The sequence below is a fragment of the Motacilla alba genome, chromosome Z, assembly GCF_015832195.1.
Source record: "Motacilla alba alba isolate MOTALB_02 chromosome Z, Motacilla_alba_V1.0_pri, whole genome shotgun sequence".
NCBI classification, from domain to species: domain Eukaryota; kingdom Metazoa; phylum Chordata; class Aves; order Passeriformes; family Motacillidae; genus Motacilla; species Motacilla alba.
The window spans coordinates 47,153,145-47,178,067 of record NC_052046.1 but is presented as its reverse complement, the minus strand read 5'-3'; the positions used below and the strand labels follow the sequence as shown (position 1 = coordinate 47,178,067).

The 24,923-nt window shown below is 36.2% G+C and overlaps 1 protein-coding gene across 7 annotated transcripts in view; it reads right to left on the bottom strand.

Annotated features, from left to right (window-relative positions):
- SHC3 (SHC adaptor protein 3) overlaps window positions 1-23,658 on the bottom strand; it is a 59,595-nt gene extending 35,937 nt beyond the window's left edge. The window contains exons 1-5 of one of the 7 annotated variants that reach the window (XM_038124608.1): window positions 23,305-23,658; window positions 22,646-22,840; window positions 22,271-22,355; window positions 21,223-21,387; window positions 5,700-5,770 (exon numbers count right to left, since the gene is read on the bottom strand). In XM_038124608.1, coding sequence (XP_037980536.1) covers window positions 5,700-5,770; window positions 21,223-21,387; window positions 22,271-22,318 — 284 coding nt within the window. In that variant the 5' untranslated portion in view covers window positions 22,319-22,355; window positions 22,646-22,840; window positions 23,305-23,658. Of the gene's footprint in view, window positions 1-5,699; window positions 5,771-21,222; window positions 22,093-22,270; window positions 22,356-22,645; window positions 22,841-23,304 lie in introns of those variants that run through there. The other 6 variants (XM_038124609.1, XM_038124611.1, XM_038124610.1 and 3 more) reach the window with 6 other exon arrangements.
- Between the last annotated feature and the right edge of the window lie 1,265 nt (window positions 23,659-24,923).

Here is a 24,923-nt window from a genome sequence, read left to right as displayed (position 1 = left end):
TGACACTTTATAAATATCTGGACTGGGTTTGCCAAAAAGGACTGTTCAGCGTTGACGAACTGTCTGGTGTGGCTGGACATGTCATGAGAACAACACACAAATTCCCTATGCCATCAATTATTTGTGTAATCAAATAGCAGAACTTGAGAGTGTTTTGGTTTCTAGATTGCTGTCACTTGTTAACTTTGTACTGCAATTTGCATTTTAAATGTGTTAAGACCACTCTGCTTAAGGCTGTGCTTCTGCACATGCATGTGGAGTCACCAACTTTCTGAAAATCTAGGATACAATGATATCTCTAAATGCTTCCCTAACTATTTGGCTTCCAACTTTCTACCTTCCCCATCCTCCAAGGGTCTCTTTGGTTTTTTACAAAGGCACATGGACTGGGGGAGCTCAATTAATTGCTTTCATTCTGGCTTTGCATTACCATATATTAGTAAAATTATTCCAAATATTAGGTAAAAATTTCCAATTAATACTGCACTGAAAAAGAAAGATTTCAGTCTTAGGCATAGAAAAACCTATTTATTCTACCACATTTCTGTGCTAATAACAGCTTAACTGGCAATTATAAATTATTCTCAAGCTATGAGGCACTATAGCTTTCATTGTCCCACTCAGAGGTATGCTGTATGAATTATCAGGGATGTCTCCATCCACTTTTGAGACTCCTGCTTGCTGGTGAACCAAGCAGCAGCTAGCACCTCATGCTTCCCACAGCTTTGACTCTGAAGTAGCTGTGCCCACCTCTTCCTGCAACTGCAGATGGTCTATGTGCTCTGCAATCTCCTAATGCCACCCCACACGCGGAGTTCTCATCGAAGAAGACAGAGATAAAACACACTCACCTTTAAGCACAACAGCATGTGAAGGAGGACACTGAATACAGAATTCACTGTGGATAACAGATTACCTATCAGCCTTCAAGAATCACAGGAGATGGGTTCTTACTTTTCAATGTCTTCCACCCTTTTTTTCAGTGATTCTTACTGACAATTTCTGCAAACAACACAGATACAGGTGAAACACTACATCAACTAAACTGTTTCATATTGTTTAGCATTGGACTCAAATACAACTCTAACATTTGGATTTCCACCATCTCTCCTCCAGGGATATTAGCATAAATGGATTTGGTTTTATAATACTATTAATAAAGTTCACACCTCAAATTTGGAGAGGAATACTTTTCAAGCTGTTCATCCCAATAGAGTTAATGTGGAGTACTGGGATCAGAGTTTGGATTTGGGTCCACTGCTGATATGAGGGATTTCCATCCTCTGACCTATTGCTATTAAAATAACATGCAATGTAATATTTTACTCGGCATGGGGAGGTGTAACTTTACGATGCTCCATGCAGTAAATGGATTGTGTTCAATTAAATGCCAGTGAACATGCATCCTTGTAGTTCAGACTCAGATGTACAACAAACAGTGCATGCAACATCTAATTCAAACCAGAGCATAAGTCACTCATGCATACAACACAAAAGTGAGGACTCATTATTCTACTATAGCTTTAACAATAAGCATACAAATATATTACATGAACTGCAAACACTGTACATGTTGCAAAAGAATTTTACCTGATTCTTAACATTTTTTTTTTTACAAAAAGCCTGAAGGCACAAAGGGCCTGGCCACAGAAGCTTAAGAGTGGCCCCTTTCTATGACGATGATGGTAGGTTTCAGATGAACTTTAACCACTTGCCACTCGTGGTTAGCTCAGTAGTCTGGTCTGCTAGTCCTCCTGTTCCTCCACTACGTTGAAAATTAAATGCTTTTGTTTGTCTTGCTGCCCAAGAAAGTCATCTTGACTTCACATGTGTTACAAGAATTACCACTGGGTAATTAAAGATGCAACACGTGGATTCAGCTGGCTTTCATTTATCATTATGTGTAATGGCTGACCGTTGTCTGGCACATCCTCTTATTTGCTCAAAGAGTCACATGACATTACATTCATTAAAAGAAAGAATAAATACAATACAACTGATTAATACTACTCTAGTTCTTCTATTTCCCACGTAATGAGAGAATCTTGAGACTTCATATGTGCAATGATAAAGGCAAAAACTGTTAGAAATTTTACATAACTGTTCATTTTTCTTTCAACTCAAAATTAGGGCAGTAATATCACTGCAAGGTTCCACCAAGTTTATTAAGATCTGATGAAGAGTATACCAAGTGAAAATGTTTTCTCACTGATCTCACATGAAGATAAATGTATTGCTGCAAGTTTTAACATCATATTGTACAAAAAATGAAAAGGCAAAACAAATACAAGTTACAGGATAGGATAGGTAAGACAGTATTAGATGGCACAAGTCAATATTTCACAGGACTGCAATAAGGAAGGAAAGGCTGCTGACCAAAGTATTTACTCTGGGGCTTTGATGCAGTTCCTGAAATTGAAGCCAAAGTTCTTCATTTGTCAGATATGTCCATGCATGCACACTGATGTATATACTTTCCTAACGCATTATAACAGCTGTGATTTCAAAGCCATTCAAATTATCTGCACAACCTTTTCACATGAATTTCTTACCTCTAATTCACCAAATAAGTGGAAATCTCAGTCCAATTTTTAAGTAATTTCTAAGTGCTCACTCAACAATTTAAGTGCCATTTACAAGCACTAATTCATTTAATCACAGAGTTGTCTGTGACTGGGACTAACAGTTTGTCTAAAATAACACCAGGAGTTTTCAAGCAGAGCATGACTACACGTCTTACCCTCCCATTACAGAGCCCCACAAGTTTTTTCTTCCAGGAATTGATGCTGCTTATTTTACTTTTGGGGATTTGCTCATCCTCAAAGCTGACAGAGACATAAAGTGACATATGCAATAACCTGAAGGCAGAAAACAGGCAAATTTAGGATTTCTAATAACTGACTTCCTGTATTTAAGCTATGTAACATGGAGAAAAAGTAAGGTTGACAAAGGAGGCAGGGACAGGCATGTGATGCTGTGTTAGAAAGGGAGTAAGTACTTTTTATGTGTCAAACATGATGCCTACTTATTAGGAAGAAATGCATCCAGGCTTTCACAATAAATCAAGTGACCTGACTCATTTTTTTTTCTGGTTTTTAATCATACTTAGTAAATACTGCATAATGCCAGAAGTCATATCGTTCCAAGACAGATCACTTTCTTCTATGACTGGTTTTGAAAGATCTTGAAAAAATAACAGATCCAACAGGTGTGATGCATGCAGTAGGATTAATTTATAAAGTTGTGGGTCAGAAATGGATTGCAGCTGCTGTGACATCTGTTTCTCTGGTTAGAGGAAACAGTACAGAGAGGTTTACACAGAGAAACTTTTAGTTCCGCTATGGACCCTGGCTCCCTGGCTGATGCAGTCACAGCTAACACTACAGACCTAAGCCTTGGCCATACCACATCAGGAGCCATCAGGCTACCAGGACAGGTGTTTTTTACTGGTGGCAAGCTGCAGAGAAATCAGCAATGGACATACCTAAAAATACATATGTGAGGTAGGAGACATAAATGTAACTTTCAAGTGCTTTTATTTTATTTGTAATCAAAGGGCTGCACAGACGATTTGGTACCAGGTGTCTTCTTAAGAGGGAATATCAGTCTCTAATATCAGAACATCAGTCTTACTTACATTGAGGCCTACGTTAAGTTTCTTAAAACACACCAGAAAATTAACTAGCATGTGTGAATTCTAGCAATTCCTTAATATTTTCTTAATAAACAACAGGCTTGTATGTGAAATGCTAGATAGCAAAGCACGTGAGCATTGAAACCTAGGACATGACAAGGGGATTTCTAGAGCCAGATGAATTAATGAAATGCAGATTAAGATCCCGATTCAAAAGCTACCTAAAAACCTAAAAAATTTAGATCAGGAACTACATTACGAAAATGATGAGATTTCATTGTTTAATGATAAACAGAAAACCATAAATGCAAAATAAAAAGTGAACCAGGAAGATATGGCTTCCTGCTTGGAAAAAAAATTTCTGTGCTCTAGATATAATTAGAGGAAGGTCAAATAACAAAATGATTTCATGCAGTGATATATGCTATACCTTCAACAGAAAAAAAATACAATTCCAAGTTTGTTTCACAGTAAAAACCAATAAACTTTTTGGGTTTTTATTGACGGAACTACAAGGCAAAGACTTTTTTTTTATGTAGACCATATTGCTTCAGATCACCAAATATGCTTATGTATTCATGTCAGAGTAGTGCCTTTAAGCTAGAAAATAAGAAAAGTCCAACACTATTACAATGAAGGCATACAGTGAAGGAAACTGTGCAGAAAAATTAAGATTAATTCACTTCCAGATACAGAAAACAAGCCAAATAATTATCACAACTGTTTCATAAACCAGTATCACTGAATTTCCAAGAGGTAAACATAAATGTACCACCTGCATTAGAACTACAAGTCTGCTTAGATATGAAATAATTTTCAAAGGTCACTGCTGAAATACACCAGAGATGTAAATGATACGTTTTTAAAAGTATAGTAGTAAAATTATCAAATGCCTCCATAGTCTACATTGTTTGAAAAACGTGGTTCTGTCATTTACCTGTCGTTTGCCTTCTGTGCCTCTCATCAGTGCAGTATCTTGACAAATTAATGGTTGACTTTTTGTGAGGACTTACATGACCCAATTCAAAAACTGCTGTATGCAGGTGTAACTCAAAGTCAATGCATATAGACCATATGATTAGCATCCAAGCCAAAAAAACAAGTGATTTTTCTTATTTAATAAAAGAAATATTTAGCTGTTTATAGTATGATATATGGCTTATGACAGATTTGTTTACTGTTAACTGTAAGATGCCTCAAAGGGTTGAAATTCAAGCACTGAATCCAGTCATATCACTTTATATGTGTTTCTTTGAAAAGGATTTCTTTTATAATTTCAATTCCAGAATTTGAAAAAGTGGTCTCCAGTTGCTAGAAGACATCAATGCTACATTCCTCTGAAATCAATGACTCAGCTTTTCAAGTGAAAATGCCTGCAAAACACCATTCCTGTAGTTCTCAGAAAATAGTCTTCATAGGAAAAAAAAAAAATCATGGACATTTCTACTTCTTTACTCTTGTACTTATATACTGCTCTTACATGAGACATTTAATAGCATGACACATTTAAAGGAACTGTCATAAGAACCTAATACAAGCTTATTGTTTCTTACATAAAGTCTGAAAAAGAAATAATTCTTTTTTTTTTTTTTTGGTTCTGGTATCATTGTGGTGATATATTTTCCTTTATATTCTTTGTGCAGATAGTTTATAATCTGAAATTTTTTCGTAAGAAATTACTATAAAACCCATAAACATGGGCTCCAAACCAGCTCCCTAGATTTATTTTGAGATCATAGATTTCAAGCATATTCTAATTCTCACTGGCTTAAATACCATTTAATTGGTACCCAGATAAGTGCCTTACTGGCATAATGAACAGGCAAAAAATTTTCTAAAGTAGCTCCTGGCATATCAAAAACCCACAGAGAAAATAGCTTTTAAGTCCTGCTGAAACTGTATTAATACCCCATAAGGGATTTACATGTGAAAGCAAAATTTAAAAGTGGACTTATGGTATCCAGAAATCCTTTACCATGTGTTTTGCCATTTTGTTTCTGGCCTTTTCACTCGGGGGACACAATTCAGAAGTTACTTTAAAAAACATAGTTGTACAAAATCTTACCTTGCAACCTGCATTCTAGTACTGAAGTCAAGAGATCTCATTGACCGTAAGACTTCTATACAGCCCAAGTACTGTAAGGAAAAAGAAACAGTTGGAAAATGTATTATAATTAGGTTTGAGTTCTGGGAGAAAGTGCAACTCACCATTAAAAGACAATGTGCAATTTTATTTTTCCATTTCATTTATCCTATGTCTAAAGTAGGTTGTTGTGATTATGCTGTTCTATGTCAAAGATTTGTTCCATAAACATTTTGTTTTATTTAAGTGTCACATTTCATTCAACATATAGTTTTATGTTTAACCTGGCCACTGCAATACACTCAATTTATAATGCATTGATGTGCTCCTTTTTTGTTTTCTTCTATCTTAATTGGTCCACTTTAGATGCAATCAAAGTTAAAAATAATGTTAATGAGAAAGGAAGTGTGGTAAACGAAATTTATCTGGTACTGGTTAATAGGACAAAGTTATTGGAAAAGGAGAGAACTAAATCTCATTAGAACAAAAAGGCAACTTATAACAGGGAAAACTGAAAAGAACACCAGCAACCACATTTCTTAATAAACCATTCAGGGATAGATGTGATTTAGTATTTTCATTTATTATAGTAGCAAAAAGGTGGAAAAGGCCAATACAATATACTAATAACCCATGTTGGGAAATGGCTTTAACAGGGTCATTCAAGAAAGGTTATCTAATGTTAAGACAGGATCAGACTTTTTGACCAAGATTCCTGCCCTGCATCTCTGTGGAAAAAAGAGAGTACCATTACAACAAATGTTAAAATTCAACAGTATCTATCACTGGGAGTGGGAAAAAACTCAGGGGAATCTTCTAGATTTGCTTCCAAAAATGGGCATAACTTGCATATGCTTAAGTCTACTGGAGCTAAAGCTCTTGTCAGATATTTGGATGGTGTCTTTGCACAAACTGCCTCATGACTGGCATAACCCATGGCAGTATCTTTGCATGTAGGTTAAGTATTTAGCCATATACTGGACTTTTGAAAGTCTGGAGAATTGTGGAGGAGTCTTTATATCATGAGCCTGATAATGATGATCATAATGCTATTGTAGCATTGTGTTTTTATATCATCTCTTATATCAGTTTTATATCAGTTTTTCTATCTGCACAGCACAACACAATCTATTTGGGATGAAACTGGTGCAAAAATCAAGTGAGACCTCCATTTTTCCTGTTTGGGAATTTTATTTTTGCTGAAAAAAGAATCTTTTAAATAGAGAATGACTTGATTAGTAACTGTAAAATGTAGAATTTCAATTAAGATTTTCCATAGAAACATATATGTCATAAAATGTTTACAGGCTGAGGGAATATCTAGTTTGTTTTCACATATCCACTATTACTTAATTTATTTCTATCAAATGCTACGAAGTCATCACAATATTGAATAAAATTAGCTAGAACATCAACTGGCTCTTATACATAAAATTGTTTGAACTTGCATTATTATAGCACACAGTTTCTGAGAAGGGTTATCTCAAGATCCATTTCCTAGAATATTTTAGAAATCTGCAAATCTATGTTTTTTGAAAAATTTTCTTGTCTAAAGAGATCCTGGAATATGGAGCTTTCAAGCTAAAGATCATACTCTCAAACTGTCATCTATCAGTACAAAATTAAGCAATCCTTGTACCTTACTGGAAATAAATTCCTTTTTTACATATACTTCTTCCTGAGTGCTTAAAACAGAAACAACTACATTTTCATGCTCTGATGAAGAAAGTTAAGCCATTAAGTCTATTTTTAATTATCTCAGAGGGTGATTTCATTTTCTTGGATATTAAATTCTTTAGCATCCCTTGAGATAATCAGCTGAAATAATTTAACTTATCCCAATAAACAGCCATGATCAATATTTTCCTGTTTTCTTTCTGTGACATTTTGGTTTTAGTCCAGGATGCTTTCATAGATTAATTTTGCCCATTTCATATGAGATGCTTTTGTAATTAAATATGCTATAAATTGTATGACTATTCAAGGGTATCCCTGTGATTTTTTGTTAAAGAAATTTCATTATTTCATCAACCTGTTAGTTTAGACCTCTCAATACTAAAACACTCTTGGATTACACTTGTTCCTTCACTTACCTATATTTGCCACAAGTCTTTTAAAACAAAGTAATTGCGTGAGTTTGAGAACCAGGTCCAGCATTTTGGAAGCAAACTCTGGAAGGTATTTTGACAAGTACATGCAGGCGTGCAAATAAATACACAAAAACATGTGCACACAAGCCACTGTCAAAATAAACAGACGAATAAGTAGACAAAAACCCATAAACATACTTAGAAGACATGCATTCAGACCCCTTTGAATCACACTACCTGATCTGCATTAACAAAAATAGAGACAAGATCAGACTGAAGGAAGGTCAGATGGAAAAATTACCCTGTACTTGTTTTATGTATATCACGAAGACAGCTAAACACAACATAGTAAGGCTTGCAGTGTTCCTGACTGATCAATGCAAAGATGGCAACTGATTTGCTGGGATAAAAGATGTGAACACTTAATCACCATGGCATGTTTTCAAGTAACGAAATTACTATAAAAACTGACATTCAAAAGGTCCAAAGGCCAACTACAGGGACATATAACTCACCTACTGCTATGCTTCAATTATTCCCCAAGACCAACACTGCTGTCTAAAAATATCCATTTGAAGTACAACCTGACAAGGATCCACAGAAAGAAGACATACAACCAAGATAGCAAGGAAATAAATTATTCATTTATTTCAACAAATAAATACCCTGATTAAAAAGAAATGCTATCTTTTGCTTTAGGCATTCCATGAAACATTTAAAATATAGTTATAAAACAGTCTACTTCTAAAAAAAGCTCCTCTTCACCTAGCACTTAATGTATATTCTAACCAATCAGCTACTGTGCACTGTGAAATTTATGAGCTCCTGCTATCATCCTCCTTCTCATTGCTCAGGAACCAAATATATCAAGATGTAGCCCACCTTGAAGTAGGAGGAGTTGGGACTACCAGTTCCAAGCTTTCTCAGATAACATTCTGCCTTCTGTTGACTTTCTAATATTTGAAGAGTTTCCAGCTTGTGTACACTGAAGGGTATTATGTCCCAAGGAAAAAAAAAAAAACTTTCATATGAATTAATACCTTCCCATTCAGAGGTTTTAGATTCATAACTTGTACTTTGCATGCTAAACAGTACCTTGCAGGAAGCAGAGTGCCACATACCGGTGAGACCATGTAGCTCTCATTCCATGTGGTTCCAATATCCTTATTAGTTACAATTTTGACAGGTTACTGTAAGAGAAGGCTATATGTCTCAGATTTCTAGTTTGTCCCATATGCGAAGATTTGTTGTGTACTCCCTAAAGTACCTGTATTCTTTATGACTCAGAAAATTCCTGTAGAGCAACTAGAATTTTTAACTGAAGCCTGTGTAAAAGAGGATTTTGAGATCTCTCAACACTTCTCAGAAACAGACATGAACACCGGCTGAGTGCATTTCTGTACTTGAAGCCAAGAGAAAAAAAAAAAAAAAAGAAAAGAAAACAAGAGGAAAAAAAGAAAGAAAAAAGAGTAGTCACTGTCAGAGAAGCCCTTTGCTCCAGAAATATGAACAACCTTGTTTGGTGCTTCCTAACAAGCTCTTCAAAAGACAAGAAATTCTTCGTTGTTGGACTGAGAAGCTGGCAGTAACAATAGCAAGAAATACTTTTATAAAGATGCAGCAAGACTTATTTTATTATTCCATCAGGATGTAGCTCCATACAGCACTGAAGCAGTCCAACCTACATACATGTCTAGCAGATGAGTGTCTGCCTTGTGCATAGCATATCTACCCATCACCTACTCTCAAATAAAATAAGAACTCCTAACCTCTGAATCCAAACTACCTGCATATCATTAGCTCATCAAAACTACATGGGTATTCTTAGTAAATTGAGATTTACTGGTTTTAATCCATGTAACTAGATGACCATCATCAGATCTGAGTGGTTCACTACTTTGCAGCTTGTACCTGCCTTGTACAAGTCACGTGAGAGATAACAGGGTTACATCAGCAAACAGACATACAATTGCATTGCTAGACGAAAATTAGCCTGTGCCTTCAAATATTAATGTATCCAAAGTATGCTGTAACATTGCACAGCTGCAGATAATAACCTAGGGGCTCAAAAATTAGATTCTGATTCCTGAGGTTCTGGGTGTTGTATGGAGATCTAAGTTTCAAAAATAGAAATAAAATAAGCTGGGCAATTCACTGCAATTTTCTCACCCACGGGTTTAGGCTGTCCTTTTACTTGGCATGTGCAAAAGGGAAAAAGTGAGTATCTTTTTACTTGCCACATCTGGTTCTTATGTGTATCTCAAGTCATACGCCTACATTTTCTTTCTTTTCATTTCTTAAGGGATGGGGGAATTAGTTTGCTTGGTTTTGAGGGTTTTATTGTTTTACATTTTATTCTCATTCACTAAAGAGCTAGTCCAGAATTACATTATGCCATGGAAGTAAATAAGTAGTTAGTATGAATTGACTAGTGCTAGTTAACTATGGTTGAGGACTCCCTTATTTAAAAATAAGAGCTTTTATTTCAGATTGCATTGCTACTAGTGCAATATGCATTTATTCATTCATCAAAATGATAGTTCCCTCTAATTTCAGGTATCACCAATAACAGCTAAAGGAGCTTGTGAAATGTGCACTGGGAGTTCACCAATGTACCACAAAACTGAAAAATTACTTTCAGGTTTGCTATCCACCCTAAATCATATTAAGATTCAAATCCAGATGCCCACTAACAAGCAGCCATAATACAAATATAGTAACAGCCCAGGACTTGATTTCAAAATAGTAAGTTTGTCCACATGTAACTGTGGATGCAGGCAGGATTTTTAGTAGCAATATCGATGTGTGAAAAGGAGAAGAGGGAAAAAAAAAAGAAAAAAACCAACACAAAAGCAGCCCAAGCAAAAAGCAGCCCAAGCTGTAGCCAGAGACTGCAAGATTAAAAAGTATATTATAAAATGAATTTCAGCAAGTTAATGTGAAACTCTATCCTTCAATCCTTTTTATATCATATTAGATTAAGTTCCCAGCTTAACTGAATTTACAGTACCCACTTTCTAAACCACTGAAGTAGAGAAAAAAAACCCACCCAAAGAATTTTAAAAAAATTTCTTAAAAACTAGAAAAAATTACAAGTTTAAGCTGTAATCATAAAGTGTTCCCTTTGATAAAATAAACTAAGTTAAAGAAAAATAATAAGTGCCACAATGCCTCCTAATTTTTTAATTGTGCTTTACAAGAACATTTATTACCCTGAATACCTGACTAGTTTGACTGAGACATGCACTACAAAATTACTTAACTCTGCTAATCAGCAAGATATGGGTACAAAAAGGGAAGACAGCTTACCAAAATATACATTTGCTTCTTTACTTCATAGGGAAACCATAGGGTAGTTGTAAGTATATTATTTATATGATTTAATTGAATTAGCACTTGAAATCTTTTAAATATAGAGGCACTGCATTCATACTGAAAAAATGTGCATGTAAAGGCCTTTTATAATAGCATACTCATCATTAACCCATGGATGTGGCTCAGCTACCCAACAGAGACATAGATCTGGGAATCTGGAAAATCTTTCTGGACTCAAGACCTGCACTCCAGGTTGCAAGACCTGCACTCCAATGTGCACAAACCTTTATTCCTTGTTTTTGTGGGCTTTTTTGTTTGTTTCTTGCTTTGTAGGGCTTCACTTCTTTGTTTTGTGGGAGTTTGTTTCTTTGTTCATCTTCTTTTTTACCTTAAGAGTTGCCCATTGCTAAAAGGGTGTTGTCAAATGTCAGGGAAACTCTTTCCTGGTAGGTGGAGAACCACTGTCCTGCCATTATCACAGCAAATATTTCCCTCAAACTCTGGCATCACAGAAGTCTGCTGGACACCCTCTCGCTTCAAGTGCTGTCAAAAACACAAAGCACTTGATGAGCAGAAGAGGCAGCCTTTGAAAATGCTGGCTACCATCAGCTGAACAGTTAGCAGTATGCTTAAAAGAAGGTCCTGCATGCACAAAACCATTCACATTTATGCCGGGCACTTTCAGTAGAAGAATGGAATGGGAAATTTATTCTGTGACATTTCTAATGTAGAGTAAGTTATAATATTAGAAAAAGCTGTGGGCAGAACCAAGGCTAGATATTCAGAGAGAAGTAAATTTTCATAAGCACTAGTCACAGAGTTTTAAGTGAGTTGCTAGAAATTTCAGTTTCTCTGAAAACTATGAATAGTTTGGAATATAAATATATTTGCCTGTAAATCGTCTGCTTAACTATCACGTAACACCATATTAAAATGATTAGCTAACATGGTGCTTGCAACATGCTCTCCCAGCCATGCCACAGCCTCCTGTCTTCCCTCCCCTTGGGGCAAGACATACCTTCAGACATATATGCAGGTCTCTGGGGGCACCTGGTGACTGTGCTCTAGCAGTACATGCCAAAGCTCCCAGTCTGTACCTCGGCACTGTGCTTTCCTGCTGTATGTAGAACAGCAAACCTGGTTGTGGAAGCAGATATCTTGCATGAAAGAAGCTCTGGCAGCCTTGTTCTGAATGAGGAAAAGGCCCTATATTTAGACACTATCAGAATCCGGCACCAAAAATGTGTCATAAACATATGCTGCCATGAAAAATAGAAAGGCTCTCTTCCATGCTTTCATACTTTTGCAGTTGGTAATTTTTATACTGGTAAGTAATCATGTAGAGAGCTTTACAGTGAATCAATAATTCCCCCAAAGGTTTTTTCCTCATTAAAGAATGCATGTTCCAATCCAGACGGAAAACTCTGAGGATTGATTGAGTGGAAACGAAAAAGAAAATCTTCTTTGGGCTTCAACTAGAGATAAGCCTCAACCACTCAGTGTAAATTTATCATAACAAAATCTTCCATGAGACAAGTAAACCAACAGAGCTTTCATACTAGTAGAAATGATGATGGATATGACTGTCAATTGCATTACTCTTGAAAACAGGTGGTCTGCTTCTACAGCAATGGATGAAAACACAGTTCTCCCAAGAATACCTCCAATTCTGGCCAACACCTTCCTGTTTCCTCTCGTATGTTAACTTGTTTCTGTAGCAAAAATAGATTATATGTCTCTATACATTCAGACTAACAATTCTTAAGTGGCAAATGATAGCCAACCCTTTCTGTGAATTGTCTTACCCTGTGAAATCATTCTGGCAGCATATCACAATCAACTCAACAGTAAGGACTCAGAATTTCTTTTAAAAAGCAAAATATTCAGCTAGGAAAAGAAGAAGATATTTTATCTTATCTTGAAAAGCAATTTCTTAAGTCAACTCTGAGGTCTCATTTCTTGCAAGAGAGGGGAAAGATATAACTGAGAAACAAATTTTGCTTTTGACAATTTCCTAATCTCCATCTCAAATGGGGTTGAAAACAAAACATCTTCAAATAAAATACCTTTTTCTTAGTTCTCACTCGGAGGTAGATGAAATAAGATTGCCAACATCATGCCCAAAAATATTTATGTAGTAGAGATGTTAAATGAACAGAGCCTTCACAAGATTTCAGGAAAATCCCATATCGGTAGTTTTGCATGAACAATACTTCTTATGTTCTTATATTACAGATAAATGTTTTTGCAGGCAAAACCTCAGGAATGTTAGAATCAGAAGCTCACACTGGACAGTGATATATTCTAAGTGTAAACACATTCTATATTAAGCCTCAATTTTTTTGTATGGGTCATAAATTTCCCTTAGAAAAAGCTACATTTGAGGAAAAAACCCACAAGGTTTAGTTCTATATATTTTATCTTTAATTTTAAAAATACATAATAACAGTGAATGCAATTATTGCAGTGTGAACTACTTAGAGTATGCACTGCAGTAGCACAGATGAATTGCTTCATTTTCACAGCTGCATACTTTAATTCAGTGAACACTTTCCAGACTGTTTTGCTGCTACCTTGAATATCCACTAAGCTAAACTTCCCTTTAAAGCACCATGCAGATTAGTTCCAGCAGCTTATGTTCTGCATCAGAATTCCTTGAACACAAACACACAAAAGCTTCTGCAGGCAAAACAATATGCTTCAATAGCTGAAAATCATAATTAGACATTTGAAACTGTAAATATGGACACTGCAAATATATTTTTCTATTAAAGAACTTGTTCTTCCTCAGTCATTAGAGAGTAAGAGAGTCATTAGCAAGTAGAACTCCTTGATGAGGAGTATCATTAAAGCACAGATTCAGAAGACGAAAGATCTAACAGGTGCTTTTCCAGTATGCCAAACGCAAACCCATGTTAAGCCATCTGAAATGCATATACTGTTCTGCTTTCTAAACTGTGCATTTGGAGGTGTGATGTAGGAAGGACCTGTCACTGTTAAAATTGAAAATCCAAAATATGCATGGAGGGAGAGGGAGTACTTTTTTATGTGAATACCATATGTACCTCTGGTCTTCATCGAAATAGTTCAGCAATTAAACCACATCTTTTTTTCTGAGTCTCTATCAATATTTAACTCTCCTCTGCTGAAGATATAGTTTTTTGTCTTGTCAGAAAAGGTGCCCAAAAGATAAACCCCCTGTGCAGAAAACAGGGATAAGGGGAGAAATTTTCAAGGCTGGATTTAAATAATGAAAAATCTCTGGAAGGTTTCCTTGCAGCATAAAGACTATGAAGAGGCCGAGCAGCTCTGGGAGGGCAGGGGTGCCACCAGGTCCCCAATGACCCCAAGCAGGCTCACTTGAGACCCCTTTTTACCACCACTCCTAAAACTCCCAAGGCCAGGGTCAGCTTAGATTTGGCACCTGCAGCTGCCAGTTGGTGCCCAATACCAAGCAGCCCTGCCTGCCCATGTTTTCCATCTTTTCTTTCCTCAGCATAAGTAAATATATTGTAAGAGAGAGCTCATAAAATGTTTCCAGTTACTTAGTGCTTGCTGCTTAGCTTTTCTACACAATTAATTTACCAAAAATGTTAGTAGAAGTGTAGCATCTGCATTCAACATGTGGTCACAAAATATGGCCCCTACATTTGGTGACAAAGGCAGTATTTCTGAGACATTCAAATTCTTTGGAATTGTAATTACAGGTGTTTCTAAAATATCCTGTGGTTCATGAAAGCAGTTTGTCTATAAAAAAAGAGACAATCCTGTTTCTTATTATGTTTCTTAATTAATTTATCACAGGTAAGCAGTGAATGTCACAGGTATAAGTGAATATCACAGGTAAGCAGTCAAATGTCAGTCAGGAAAGATGTTACTGTCCCATGAGACATTCTCTCCCTTGTATCATTCCTAAATTAGTAAGACTCAAAAATAGAAATAAAGGTATCTTAGTATAACAACATATCCAAAGGATGAAAATGGTGCTGAGCAAGCTTAGACAACATCTTAAGATAAAATCTCTCTCTTTAGGTCTTGTCTTTGTTATTTAAGGTATTTGTTCAACTTATGTCTCTAATTTCAGGATTTATTCTGAGGTAGGAAAAAAAAAAAGATAAAAATACCTGTATCAGTAAATCCGATGTGATGGTGCTGTAGGAAAAAAAAAAAGCCTAAAAAGCCTATCTTTTTCTGTCTTCCTCACATTTCTTTCTTTGTGTCACCCTATACCATGTCTATTTTTACTTTTTATGACTTTGGTTGCCATTTCTGTCTAACTTCAGACATGGTTTTTTTTAGTCTTTGAACTTTTAGCTATGACTTGGATTGTCTGGTTCAGCCTTTTGAGACTGAAATCTCACCTGGCTCAGCAAAAACTTATTTGAAAAATCAAGGGGAATATCTAACTTATTAAGTAAACATTCTAGATTATCCTTACTGAATTGTGCCTAATCCCTCCAGAAAACAAGGGATGACTGGAAATATGCTTGCACCAAGTCCCATCACTACTCCCAACACAACTCAAATGGACAGGTTTTGCCTCAGACCTGCCTGCAGCTGACAAAGGTAGAGCTGCAATACATTTTGTCATAAATATAAAGGCTCAAATGAAATTAATATTGCACGACAATGCAGAATTGCAGAGAAGCAATACTGAATCCCTCTTCCTCTATGAAATTTGTTTCATTGCATGGGGGAGTAAATCACCTTGAAAGAGCATAAGTAGGTGGGAAGGCTCGTTGTCTCTGACACTACAACAAAGCAGATCCAAGCTTTTTCTCACTGTAAACAAGAAAATTTAGGATTGATACTTTGTGCATTCACTTGAACTTTCAGCTGTAAAATGATGCCAGGCTGCAGCACAAGTATAGCTGTTGGTTTAGTGGAGACAAGATCTCTCTTTGGCTAGGGGAGAAAAACACCCTGTCACTGGGACAAAGGAGTGCCTTGTCTCCAGCAGCACAGAAGGACGTGAGTTTTCACTGAAGATCTTGATTCATCTGTGTGTTTTCTTTGTGTTTGTAGTGACAGATATTTACATTGGGCACATGATATTCTTACTGTAAACACTGTTGGAAGACAAATAAAGAAACCAACAGTCCAATTTCCAAGGAAAAACAGAGAAGGAATTCTGCCTGAATGCAATGTTAGCTCATACACTGACCAGCTAAATTCATCTAGAGATTTTAAAACTGTAGGACATACATAACTAGCAGGATAAATAACTAGCAAGAGTATAATTTTTTTAAACAAAAATACTCCATGCAAACACTCCAAATGTACTGGAGAACATACATTCATGTTGACAGCTGAATCCTTCAACTCTGAAATCAATACATGCTTGGCTTTCTTCAGAAACAAAAAAAAGGGTGCAAATGTACAGCAATAGTACCTGATTCATGTAATTAGAATAATATTATAATTAAAGACTCTATGATATTATTTCTGTTCATAGAATCTGATCCAATTTCTGTGAGAAATGCTCTTTTCCTATTATTGGACTGTAAACAGACCCACAGTAGTTCAGGTCCATGAAGATCAAAAGAAAGGTTTTCAACAGAGCAACAGGCATCAATACCCTTCTTTCATAATTCAAATAACAGTGAAGTAAAATGGAGAGGATACTAACTGATCTCGCAGGAATATGGTACAATAGGAGGGATTGATTACTTTAACCAATGCTGTCTTTGTCACTTACTTCTCTCTCCCCTAATGTGCATGCATGCATCTTTAAAACCCACAGTGATAAGCCAGTTCATTAGTCTTTTTTAACACTGTTTGTGTATCTAGGTTGAGTGTAGCAGACTCTGAAATAAAAAGTCAGTATTCTATCCTATTATTACCATATGGTTGAAACACACAACACATTTCTTAAACATGTAAACCTCATTACAAACAGGATGCTCTGGGACTGTGGTTTGGGTTTTTTTTTTTTTTTTTGTTAGAATTATATGCACAAAATCCTACTGAGTATGTTTTTAGTCAGGCCATGCCAAATGATCAGTGATTAACCAACACCACTACCTCAATTTGATTGACAAAAGTTGAAATTAAATCTGATTAAAAGAAACCCAGACAAACTTGCAAAAATTTTTCCTATAAAGAAGACAAAATTAACCAAAAAGAGAAATGAAAAAGCTTAGCTGTAATGTTTTTGGGGTCTTCTTTAGCAAGAGCAAAAAAATTCTAGCTAAAACAGAAAGGGAAAAAAAAACAAAAGAGAAACATTTTTTCCAAAGAGCCCTGAAGTCTTCTAGGAGAAGGCGACATATGATGCAGTTTCCACTTTGTTAGCTCCATTTAAGGCTGTGCTTTGCAGTCTGGGTTAGCCACTAAAGAGACATAGCAATTCAGTTCATCCCTAAGCACACACTTAACTTCCAGTGTACAAAGGTAGCCTCAATTATTTCAACGAGAATGCTCTCGTAAACAGTGTCATGCAGGAATGTTTGCAGAACTGTAGCCTTTACTTGGTGGTGTGTTTGAACAGCTTCACAATGATGTCTGTTTTCCACATCAGATATGAACTGCTGTTATTCCCTCACAAAGAATGAAAGTGTTAGAATATTAAAGAAATAATATCAGTTAGAATTATATTCTTTGAATACTTTGCTATAATAATAATTATAATAATAATTTCATGACATTTTTATTGAAATATTATTTGCCTGACTTGCAGTGATTCTTTTGGATGAAACAGTTCTTTCTTCCTCTCTCTTAGATACTATATTTCTATCTGGTTTTTAACACTAGATTTACTCAGGTCTGGTCTATACTACTGTGTTGGCTTTAAATCTTATTGGCTTTTTCAGATACACTTCATATAGGTATATAAAATTATAGAGTATTTTTGGTTTATTTGCTTTTGAACTGCTGAACAACAGCATTTTAAACTCATTGACACTTGTTACAAAATCCAGCCACAAGTTACCTGAAGACAAAAATGCATTTGCGTCTTGACTTTTGTGCTCTTACTTAAATAAAACAAACTCCAAAATGTCTATAATATTACCCAGTGATACTCACCAGTAGATACTTATCATTTGAAATAACAGATTAGATTGAAACATTTAACTTTTGTTTCATTACTCAGGTTTTTATACTGTTTTTATTCTATGCCTTTGTTTTTCTGACAACATGAAGATTTTTAATCTCTTCCTGTAGTAATCAGTCCCTCTATAGGGAGGGACACTGAGCTCTTTAAAGGCTTCCAGTACAGTAAACTACTGCCTTTTTTTTCCATTAATTCATTTTTTGTTAAACAGTCTAGCAGTAGTATTAAGTATGATATCAGTATCTGACTACCTTATATCCCCAGTATGGTTATGGTCATTGTCGAATTTGTTGCTAAAATGTTTTTTGGGGTTGTTTTTGTGAAAAATGTTATGTTATAATATACAAAAATGCAACAGGAAATCCACAGGGAGTAAAATATTGAGAAAGTAGCAGCAGTTTCATGGTTGAAAACAATTCCATTGCAGCACACCATGGAGATCAGAATATATCTACAGTTTACCATAAACCTGCATCCTTTTTAAGCATTAGAGTTACACTGCCTATTTTAAAAATGAGTAATATGCAAAAATGTGGGAACAGCAGTGAAATTTCAGATTTTTTCATACATTGCACATAGGAATTTTGTCTCTCTTACTTCAGAAGATTCCAATGTGAGCTATCAAACTGCCCAGTAGTTACAACTAACCCTGTCCCAGGACAAATTTCCTCTTTTAAATGTGGATTAATGAGAAAATTGTAACCCAGTGCACATTTGCCCAAAAGAAAAAAAAATAAAAGGCTTTGCTGGTTAACAACAAATCTAATTTTTGTCTCATTTAACAAATGGCATATGGAATTTTCTGAAAGGCATATGGTACTAATTAAACATGGTATGAGTCCCCCAGACAGTAAGTATAGCCATGAGGTATCCTAGGAATGTTTCCCCTCAGTATACATTATCTGTGTATTGATTTGATGGTCTGATTGGATAAAAGCCTTGATAGCAAACAATGTTTAAGGATTTGGGAACTGCACTTCTATTCTTATCCATATGAATGCTGCAGTTGCCAAGGAAAACTGAGATAGTTAAGCAGGCAAATTAGGAACTCATCAGGACCAGTTTATTTTCATTCATTCATTAACCACTTATTTTGGTATCTATTTTCAATTTTTGTTTTTACATTTAGAGCACTGTTCTGTGTTTCTTATGCCAGAAACCATAAAGTTAATCGCCGTATTTTTTTAACAGAAACAATAAACTAGATTTCATACATTTTAATGACTTATAAACTACAAACAAACACCTAAAAGTAAGTTGTTTGATTGATTTTGAAAATTCAGATAGACACAGTGTGTATAAATACACTTTCATGTACCCAACATCAATTGCACTAATTAAATATTTGTTCTCCTATCTCAGTTAGGTATGGGTAAATTACTAACTGTAAATGTTAGTTCACTTCTGTATAACTTTAATTCTCTTTTCAATTCAAAGATATCAGCTTCCTTTAGCACATAGTTAGTAAACTACTGGAAGGATTAAGAAATTGAATGATGTGTTTGTTCTTTTCCATAATGATCACTTCAGGTAACACTAACAGCAGCAGTGTATTCACACAGTCATTATTGGGCTTATACTATCCTAAGGAAAATGAAAAGGAAAATGGTGGAGTTGACTGAGCTAATGTGAAAATGGTAAATGACCTTCTGTTAACCAGAATATTTCTGTGCAGAAGAATATCAGAGTCTCAAGATCACTATGTCTAGCATCAGTGGGGTTTTTTTTTTTTGTTTTTTTTTTGGTTTTTTTTTTTTGTTTTTGTTTTTTTTTTTTTTTTGTTGAGACACTTCTTGAAGAGTAACAGAACAGCAGTTTGTGGCTTGAAAGGTAACACTGACTCCTTTGTAGTCCCAGTAAATTTCAGAGTAGTAAAAAAGACAGTACAATTTCAATAGTGCTCTGAATTGGCCAACTTACTCAATCTACCACCACCTGCTAAATCTATTATCACCACTAACACAAAGAAATGAAAACTGCTTCCTAGTCTCCCAACAGCTAAATATGCACTCTGCTTTTGATAATAAGACTTGAGAAAAAGCAGTGAGAGTTAAGTAACAAGGGTGTCACTCAGTTTTAAAGCATCCTGAAATAAAGTCACCTGTGACTCTTACACCTAAAATAAGATGACACTAAAAATAGACCTGTAATATTAATAGCCTGCTGCAAAACAGTTTAACACTTAAGATACAAAAGCCTCTTGGCAAATGAAATATGGCAACTGAAGAATGAATTCTGGACGATAATGTCTTTTTTACACTTTCTGCACACTATGCTGAAAGGTGTAACCAGACTCTTACCTAAGTACAAAAAACATTGCACATACACTTATCTTGGAGGGTCTACTTTAACAGGTGGTCTCAAAATATTTTCAAAGCATATGGAAATATTAAGTTTACCCTGTAAACTTAAGATCCTCTGCTCTTGACATGCTGTATCAATGAACTGAAAAGAGCAATAGCATTTAAAGTGGCTGAATGCTCATTATGTAAAACAAGCTGCATTTTCCTGCTCTACCCACAACATTATTGCTAATTGTGAAACAGAATAAGAATTCTGCTCTCTGCCTTACTGCCCTAAGATTTCAAATATCATTTCACTTTAAAAAAACACTTGCCCTTAGAGGTTCTTAAAACTGAAAAATTCATGCATGATTAACAGCTCTCCTCACATCAAGGAGTCTTTCTTTCCTCCAGTATATTGCACCAGACATATTGAAAGCCTACGTATCCAAGATATATACAGTATGCTAGATAACACTAAAAACCTAAATTCAGAAGAAGGCTAAAAAACCCTGATCAAATCAGCTTTTAGCTCAGGAACAAGATTTTTATACAGCTGAAGACTGAAGAACAATATTTGCAGGTTTGTTTTAATGTAACAGATTAACACAGCTTCCCAACCCTTCCTTCCTGCATTTACATTTAATTTATTATGCACAAAAAAAAATACAAATAGAGATCCTTTCAGCCTGACTATCCTGTCAGCAAAACCAGTAGAGAATTTTTCATTGATAAAAACAGAGAATGAAAGAAAACAGACCAACCTTCACAATGTACGTCACACCAGGTCCCAGGATCTTCTCACTCGAGTGCAGCCATCCTCGAGAGGATTTATTGACAAAACTGCTAGTTTGATTCCAATCTTCACTTCCCAGGTGCATTTCCTCTGACCGTGCTTTTTTCCCCATACTCATCTTGCTCATGTCCTGCTGAGAACACGAAGTGGCAGAGACAAGGTTACATGTGTTGTCTGAAGCCCCTGCTGCTGAACTAGAAGCACTCGAGCTTCCCTGCAATTTGGAGACAGCAAGCTCCTTTACTGCAGAGGAGAGGTTTTTGATACCCAAAAGGCTGCCTGTGCTAGAGAGTTTCAAGTGGGACACTTTATGGATGAGGGTACACAGGGTGGTAGGTCCATCTTCTTGCTCTTTGCGGAGAACCTCTGGTGAGCCCAGGTACGAAGGTGAAGCTGAAGTTGTAGCAACTGCTGAGACCTTGCTGTTCATGGGCAAATTGTGAATAAGATCATCAACAGATGTCACAGAATCATTCCTGAAGCGGTTATACTTGGTACGTTGAAGCATGCCCTTCTATCTGCTTCCCTGCATATGTTCTGGCAAATCTGATGCCAATGCAGGAGATGCCTGTACTAACATAGCAAGCAATTCATAACGGCACGGATGGTTAACAAGAGTTTAGGGTAAAAAAGAAAAAGAGTATAAGAAAAAATGAAAAATATATAATTTTAAGAAATTTCTTTTGGTTCCTTGTTAAGGTTGGGTGAAGTAACAGTTTTCTGTGACTGAGATCTCAGTCCTGCTTAGAGCTGCCAACTCGCTCACAGCAAAAGCATGACTCACACAAATGAGAAGGACCCTTTTCAACAAAAGGCTGTGAACACTGCAAATCACTTCCTGTAGCCAAAAAAAAAGGAGAGAGAAGAAGAAAAAAAAAAACACATCCACCCACTTACAGCACACTAGCACCAATCAATTCTCAAATTCCCTTTTCCTATCTTCTCAAACAGATACTTCCTCCCAACCTTTAATTCCTATCCCCTCCCACCACCCTTTTAGTACCAAAGGCAATTACCTTTAAAACTGAATTAATAGCCTTTATGAAACACCACACTTTATTCATCTGTTAAAATGTTCTTCCACCTCACATATTTGTGAATCTATAAAGAAATCACAATTAGATAGCAAATATCTGGATAATATTTGCATATATATAATCCCCCTCTCCTGCCCCTGCAGCAGAACACAGACACCTTAAAGGTTTTCAGAATAGATGAACAGAACAAAAGAATGTATATATTTTTTTCCACAAAAGCAGCCTAACAGTGCCTTTTTGTGAATGCTGTCCCTCACAGAAACTGTAACATTCAAATTTTGACAGAGAAAGAAATCCTTTTTCCCTCTTACTTCACAAGAACATTCTATTTTAATGCAGGTATTATGTAAGTACCTATGTGTGAAGAATAGTATTTTTCTGATGTCCAAAACCAGGCTTAATAGACGTTTTTCCTTTCACAACTGATTTTCACTCCGAAGAAAGACATGAAGAGGGTCTTCAATTCACTGGAATGTTTGGTTCAATTCTGAAAAACTGAAAAAACCCTGAGAGAATATTAAAAAGTCCAGGTAGCAGCAAACTGACACCCTGCAGTGAGAAAAAAAAAAAAAAGAAAAAAAAAAGCCTTTATTAAGAATGAATGTCAGTCACAAACACTTGATCTGAAGAAGTAGCAAAACATGCAGAAAACAGGTATTTCATTTCTCCTGCAATTTCTTTAGAAGTCCAAATGTGTACAGCATTGTGATACACAATGCCCATCACAAGTCATATGGCTTTTTCCTATAAATCAATCTGCTTTGCAAAACATTTTTTGGATGTAGGACAACACACTGCATTATAAACAAATTCAGACCAGAGAAGTTGCATAGTGCAAATTTTTTAAATAAATTACTAACTGCAGCACAACTTAAAGGAAAAAAGCCTATGGAATTCCTTCCTTTTCCCACAGCTAAAGGCTGCAGTATACAAACTGCAAATACAGTGGAACAGCCAGCTTAAATACAGATATTTAACTAGTATATTCATAACATACTGAATTAAGTCAGCACCTCTTATCCCAGCAGTAATGAAAAATGGCAATGTCCTAGTCAATGTAAAGCAGTTTTCTACTGATCTGCAGAAGAGCCTTTCAGCACCACACTGCAAACCTGCTACAGCATCCTCACAGCATTCACTCCTCTCGTCATCCTCCTAGCACAGCAACAGCAAATATACACGCCATAGCCTATTTTTACGTGTCTCTACTGCCCAGAAAACCCTACTGCTCCCGAACGGCTCTCTTCATTAGAAGCGGCCAGCAGGAATGCAAAATGTGAATGAGACGCTGCGCGAGTGAATGAAAGGGCTGGCTAGCATCCCCACATTTCTGTGAATGAAGCGAGGCCTCGCAGCCTCTGCCAGGCAATCCCTTGGGTGCTCACCAGCCCAGCCAATACCAGCCGGCTTTGATGACTCATTCAGCAAAGCCTTGCTAAATAGTGGAAGATCCCATTTCCAGCACAGGCGGTACCTTTTTTGCGGCAACACCAGAAAATGAAGCCGGAGTGTCAGCAGACGGGAGTGGGTTGTGAAGCCCCTGTGGAAGACAGGGTGTTGCCAGAGAAATGTCTGGGGTGTCCACAGGAGTAGCAGGTGAGGAAAACAGTGGAGTCAGATCTCGGTTTCTCCCCGACTGTGTTCATTCAGCCAATTCATTTACATCCAGCATAGGAACATGAATGTGCACATTTTGTTTGATATTCGATTGCTCTCTGTGCACCTGCAGATTCACAGATTTTACAGGTTTATCTTCAGAGACCTCTGACAAAATCAAAACAAAACAAACAAACAAAAACTCATAACAAACAAACAAAACCCAAACAAAAACCTACCCAATCAACAACCCCCCCATAAAAATAACCACAAAAACAAACCCAGAGCTCTCCTTGAAAAATAATTGCATATACTTATTTCTCCCTTATTTACTCTGTTAGCACAGTAGTTATTTAAAGGCAGTATGATCATCACTCCAGGGAATGGTAGGCAAAGGGAAAGCTAGAGGATGAAAACTTCCACAAGCACCAGCAAAAGGTCTAATTTTGAAACTTTCACTGGACAGAGAAATGCTTGCAAGGCATCCACTGGATGCAGAGCTCTACTGCAAATCTGACATTAGACATTGCAGAGAAGTAGAGGCCACTGAGTTACCCAGTGCTTGAAATCCAGTGCCTATTTCAGTGTCTGATCAGGAAACTGTCTCACTTACAAATCCAGTCCTAGGGTATGAGAACTGAACATTTCAAAACCTTGACTTTTATAGTTCCAGGGACTAGAAACAGTACATAATTTTGCCCTGCAGGCAGCAGGTTCAAATCCAACTGCAGGAAATAATGAATGAAATTAGGAGACTGTGTAATAGGCATAAACTGCAATTTAAATTAGGATCTAGTTCATTCTAGCTATTGCCAGAGCATTTATAATGTCTTCTGCATTTCCAGCACTGTGTCTGGAGTTTGCACACTGACTTTACCATGCCTGCCTTAAACAAGCTTTTTGCTGCTATTATCTTGCAAGACAACAAGACATTCAGAGCACTATTTTTTTCTTACTTCTATTTAGTAACCTGTGCTAAGTCAGCACGTTGAATTTCAACCAGATTGAAAATGAGCCTTTTTTTTTCTTTTTTCTT